The 5,792-nt window shown below is 37.5% G+C and overlaps 1 protein-coding gene and 1 non-coding gene across 4 annotated transcripts in view; both read left to right on the top strand.

Moving 5' to 3' along the window:
- Positions 1-5,792, top strand: part of TMEM116 (transmembrane protein 116) — a 165,172-nt gene that overhangs the window by 11,505 nt on the left and 147,875 nt on the right. For 2 of the 3 annotated variants that reach the window (XM_055080419.1, XM_024120573.2), the window contains one exon: positions 5,219-5,265. In XM_055080419.1, the coding sequence (XP_054936394.1) occupies positions 5,219-5,265 (47 nt within the window). Of the gene's footprint in view, positions 1-4,576; positions 4,645-5,218; positions 5,266-5,792 lie in introns of those variants that run through there. The other variant, XM_055080420.1, reaches the window with a different exon arrangement.
- On the top strand, positions 5,531-5,638 carry LOC112064127 (U6 spliceosomal RNA). Its single transcript, XR_002891380.1, has one exon. It is a non-coding gene; the product is annotated as a U6 spliceosomal RNA (small nuclear RNA).

The following is a 5,792-nucleotide window of genomic DNA, read 5'->3' as shown; positions in this document are numbered from 1 at the left end:
GCCTGCGCGTCCAGAGCCTGTGCTCTGCAACGGGAGAGGCCACAATAGTGAGAGGCCCGCGTACCGCAAAAAAACAAACAAACGAAAAAAACATCTTGGGACTTCCCTGGTGGCACAGTGGTTGAGAATCTGCCTGCCAATGCAGGGGACACGGGTTTGAGCCCTGGTCCAGGAAGATCCAAAATGCTGTGGAGCAACTAAGCCCATGCACCACAACTGTTGAGCCTGTGCTCTAGAGCCCGTGAGCCACAGCTACGGAGCCCACGTGCCACAACTTCTGAAGCCCACATGCCTAGAGCCCAAGCTCTGCAACAAGAGAAGCCACCGCAATGAGAAACCTGCACACTGCATCGAAGAGTAGCCCCCACTTGCCACAACTAGAGAAAGCCCGTGTACAGCAAGTAAGACCCAACAACAAAGACCCAATGCAGCCAAAGGTAAATAAATAAATAGATAGATAGATAAAAACACATCTTTTGGATAGTTCATTTCTAGAATCTTGTCTGAGATAAATACTAAGATCTTTGCAGATTCTACTATCCTTTCTCCTTATAAAAAATTTTTAGTTATCAACAGCTTTCTACAATTTCTACAACTTCTAGCAATTTCTACAATTTCTAGCAATTTTTCCAGTTTTACGTGAACTCTCAGATTTCATTCAATGAGTTTATTGGGTTAACCTGAAAGTTTTACCAAAGCCCTGGAGTGTAATTTGTTCAGGCCAGGAGTGCTGTATTCATTTAGAGCAGTCAGGTGCTCTCTTACAATCTTTATCTTCAGTTCCCTCTTAAAATGTTTTACACTTTTTATTCTAAATATTATTCTTTTCATTAGGAGAGACAGCAACATGTTATCCATTAATCATTATACCATGAGTTTCAGCAATGGGATATATCCTTCCTTGCTTTTGTCCCAAACTTCATTTTTTTTGGATAACAGCTTTATTAAGATATAATTTACATACCATACAATTCATCCTTTTAAAGTGTACAATTCAGTGGTTTCCGGCATATTCATAGAGTTGTACAACCAGCACCATTATCTAATTTTAGAATATTTTTATCATCCTAAAAAGAAAGCCTGTGCCCATTAGCAGTCACTCCCCCATTCCCTCCCAAACTACCTTTCTAGCTCTAGGCAACACTAATCTACTTTATGTCACTGTAAATTTGCCTGTTTTGGACATTTTAAAAAAGTTAACTAATTTATTTATTTGGCTGCATTGGATCTTTGTTGCGGTACACGGGACCTTCCTTGCAGCATGTGGGATCTTTCGTCGTGGCACTCATTGCGGCATGTGACCTGTTTGTTGCGATGTGCCGGCTTCTCTCGAGTTGTGGTGTATGGGTTTTCTCTTCTCTAGTTATGGTGCTGGATCCAGAGCACGTGGGCTCTGTAGTTTGCGGCACGCGGGCTCTCTAGTTGAGGCGCACAAGCTCAGTAGTTGTGGTGCATGGGCTTAGTTGCCCCGTGGCATGTGGGATCTTAGTTCCCTGACCAGGGATCGAACCCGCGTCCCCTGCGTTGGAAGGCGGATTCTTAACCCCTGGGCCACCAGGGAAATAACCTGTTTTGGACATTTTGTATGAATGAAGTCATACAGTACATTGTCTTTTGTGACTAGCTTTTTCATCTAGTCTAATGTTTTCAAGGTTCATCCATGTTGTAGCATGTATCAGTACTTCTTTCAATTGCTAAATAATATTCCACTGTACTGATATGGCATATTTTATTTATCTCTTCACCAGTTGATGGACATTTGTGTTGTTTCTACTCTTTGTCTGTTATGCATAACACTGTTATGAACGTTTGTGTAGAAGTTTTTGTGTGGACATATGTTTTAATCTCGGGTATATACCTAGAAATAGAACTGGGTTTATACCTAGGAGCTGTCATATAGGATATGTTTAACCTTTTGTGGAACTGGCAAAGTGGCTGCAATATGTTATATTTCTACAGCAGTGTATGAGGTTTCCTATTTCTCAACATTCACTTGCTATTGTCTTTTTATTATAGCCATCCTAGTAGGTGTGAAATGTCATCTCGTGATTTTAATTTGTATTTCCCTGGTGGCTTATGATGTTGATCATCTTTTCATGTGTATTAGTTATTCGTATTATTTTGGGGAGAAATCTCTAATTTAAAACCTTTTGCCCGGGAATTCCCTTGTGGTCCAGTGGTTAGGGCTTGGTGCTTTCACTGCCAGGGCCCGGGTTCAATCCCTAGTCGGGGAGCTAAGATCCCACAAGCTGTGAGGTGCAGCCAAAAAAACAAACCATTGCCCATTTTTAAATTGGATTGTGTTATTGAGTTGTAGGAATTCTCTATATATTCTACACAAAAGTCCCTTATTAGATATATGGTTTACAAATACTTTCTCCTATTCTGTGGGTTGTCTTTTTTACTTTCTTGATGGTATCCTTTGAAGCACTGAAGTTTCTAATTTTGAAGAAGACCAATTTATCTATTTTTTTCTTCTGTTGCTTGTGCTTTTGTTGTCATATCTAAGAAGCAATTGCCTAATAAAAGAATTCTTTTGATGTCCCATTAATTTTTTAAATTACCTTTCCCTGTTTTCCCATTAACCAGTTTCCTGTTAAGAGTACTGTATGTGTTAAGAGTGAGAACTATGATCAGACTGACTGAGTTTGAATGTTGGTGTTACCACTTGATAATTCTGTAACCAGAGGGAAAATGACACAACTTCTTTAAGCCTCAGTTTCTTCATCTGTAAAATAAGAATAATACTTCTTACCTCAAAGGTTGTGTTGAGGATTAAAATGCTTACAGAGAAAGCACTAGATAATTGGTAACTATTATTACTAGAAATTTTCTTTAAGTACTATTTTTGCTTAAATTAAAATACTTTACTACATAGGTGTTTTTCTTGACTTTGTATCCACTGCAGTAACTCTCTCATGGTAGAAGTTTAATGAATATCTGTTAACTGAAATTGATATGTAATATATAGTAGTGGCCCATTACATTGAGAACTGAGATGTGTTTGAGCTTGCTAAGGAGCTAAGTAAAAAGAAAAGACAAAACTGAAAATAAATATCACCCAGTTCATCATTTGGGCTTGGGTTAGCCCTTGTAAAAAAGGAAATGGGAGAATTATAATTCCAAAGACATTTTAAAGGGGAACAGTGCTAAATATACAGAAGGGAGGGGCTTAATTTAGAGAGAAAAATAGAAAAGTAAATCCCCACATGTTGGTTGGTGGCATAAGACATTTCAGAATAGATGCCAAAAGAGAAAAGTTCTCTTGTCAAGAGCAGCAGACTGATTTGCCATGGCTGTTCTCTGAACAATCTGAGATTTGTTCTTGACTGAGACAAGAGTCCTTTGTCCAAAAGCATTCTCTTATCACTTGGTGAGACTGTCATTAGTCCCCTCACCCTTATTAGATAGACGTATGATTAGAGGCCTCAAAAGACACCCTAAGATTTTATGGTAGGGATTTCTGATCCAGAAATAATACTGGTATTTTAATTTGTTTATCTAATAATGTAAGCAAAGTGATTAGAGCCTACCTCTACTTAACAATGTCCTGTATTCCACTGCACATGATATTCTTAATTTCATATGAATAAATGAATAATATATTTAAATTACTCAAGCCATGCAAATGATCTAACTTATGTTATCAATAAACATTTGTAAAATGTATGAGAGTATGGTTAGATGAAAGATAAATGGTTATGTAAATGAAATGTTCTTCCTTCTGCTTTCTCCTTCCCCCAATTTTTGTCCAAATTTTACCAGTTCTTCCAAATAATGTTCAAATGCCAATCAGTGTATATTATTTTTGTGTACAGATTGAGATTTGGTATTCAAGCTATTTTTCCTACTATATTATAAGCTCCTGGAAGTCTGGGTCTGATCTTTTTTGTCTTTATATTTTCCATAACACAGCGTTTTACACAAAGTTGGTATATAAACATAAGCATATTCAATGAATTGTGTAATTTAGTAATATTATATTTACATTTATAAATGTAATATTACTACAAATATAATATTACAAATATATATTACATTTATTATATTTATGGTGGGAATTTTGGTACAGAATATTTAAGAAAACATTAGTATTATGAGACATTAATAACCCTTTCTCTTCACACCTTTTCCAGATATTACTAAAAAGTTACTGATTGAGTAAATATATAGTCTGTCTTCCCCAACACAGGCTTCTGTCCCTAAACAGGGACAGGTTTCAAACAGACCTCCCTTTTTCCCTATTTTTCTCTCCCTTTTTTCTATTCTATTTCTCTCTTGCAGCTCTATTTACCTTTTCATGGTGACTCATTCTCTGTACTTTTTATTAGTCCTACATCTTGCCCCTTTTTACAATTCCTAATGCTTTTTAGAACTTTGTTTCCTTGTCACCTGCTCTTTCTATTTTTATTCTTTCTGCTTGGCTTTCTCCTCCACTTGTCGCTACTTTCCCTCCTTGCCCTCAAGATACAGGGCAGGATTGGGTAGGGAGGAGCCCAGCTGGGCTAAGGGTGGAGCTACCTGTTTACTGCTTGGGATTCAGAACCTGACCAGGAAGGATCAGGCTGCTTGAATTTAGCTGAGGCTGAAGTCCGTATGGCCTTCCTACTGGAGGCTGGCATTTTGGAGGACAATTGGAACTTGGTGAGACTAGAAGCAGCCCCTCTCTTTGTTTTTCGATCCCCCTTCCTTCCTCCCTGTTCTGTATTTTTCACTCACAGCATCTCTCTCCATACTAACTTTTCTTCTTCCTTTTCCCCTGTTGCTTACTATTCTGTTTTTTCTGTCGGTCTAGCTCTCTGTCAGTCAACTTTATTTAGTATTTGTTTGCCTTTTCTGTTACCCATTCTTTCCACATATCTGTCTGTTCTCTCTTAAAATTTAACTTTTTCTACCTCTTTTCCATTTTATTCTTCCCGTTATTAATTTTCTCATCCAACTCTCTTTTTTTCCTTCAGTCATTTTCTATCCACCTGTCTATTCTTTTTATCTTACTGTTTCCCAGCAATGTAGCAATAAGGGAGGAAGAAAGGAGCCACCCTGGCTTTCCAGGGGCCTATTCACCCTTTTTACTCATTCTCAGACTTGTAGTATGTTTTGATTAGGCACTGAAGAGTTTGTGCTCTGCACAGATAGTTAACAAACAGTGAAATTAGAGAAAGGTTGAATATTAAATTTAAAAGGCTTAATTTTATTCTTACTTTCTCTTTTTATTTAGTTATTTTCTGCAATACAGTGGATACAGTTTGTTATGGCTACTCTGAGGTAAGTTTATTTAACCTCATGTAATGTGACTGTTTGAACTAGTACAAGCAAAACTGGAGAATTCTGAAGTTTCTATATTTTTTCCCTGGGGATTTGCTTTTACTCATTAGTTAGAAATGCTGTTCTTTACCATGTTGACATTATCTGATTAATAAAATGTAATAACATCAACAACAATAATAACAAAAAAACAGATTGAAGGGTAACATCTGAAAATCAAAGGACAATTTGGTCAATAGGATTGATTTGCAAAATCAGTTGTGAAGTGCTCACTTTGGTAGCACATGTACTAAAAATTGTAATGATACAGAGAAGATTAGCATAGCCTCTGCTTAAGGATGACACACAAATTCGTGAAGCATTCCATATTTTTAAAATATTTGTGCAGTTTATTTTACATCAATTATATGTCAATAAAGCTGTAAAGGGCTTCCCTGGTGGCGCAGTGGTTGAGAATCCGCCTGCCGATGCAGGGGACACGGGTTCGTGCCCCGATCCGGGAAGATCCCACATGCCGCGGAGCGGCT

The sequence above is a fragment of the Physeter macrocephalus genome, chromosome 19, assembly GCF_002837175.3.
Source record: "Physeter macrocephalus isolate SW-GA chromosome 19, ASM283717v5, whole genome shotgun sequence".
NCBI lineage: Eukaryota > Metazoa > Chordata > Mammalia > Artiodactyla > Physeteridae > Physeter > Physeter macrocephalus.
This window is presented reverse-complemented; position numbering and strand designations above follow the sequence as displayed.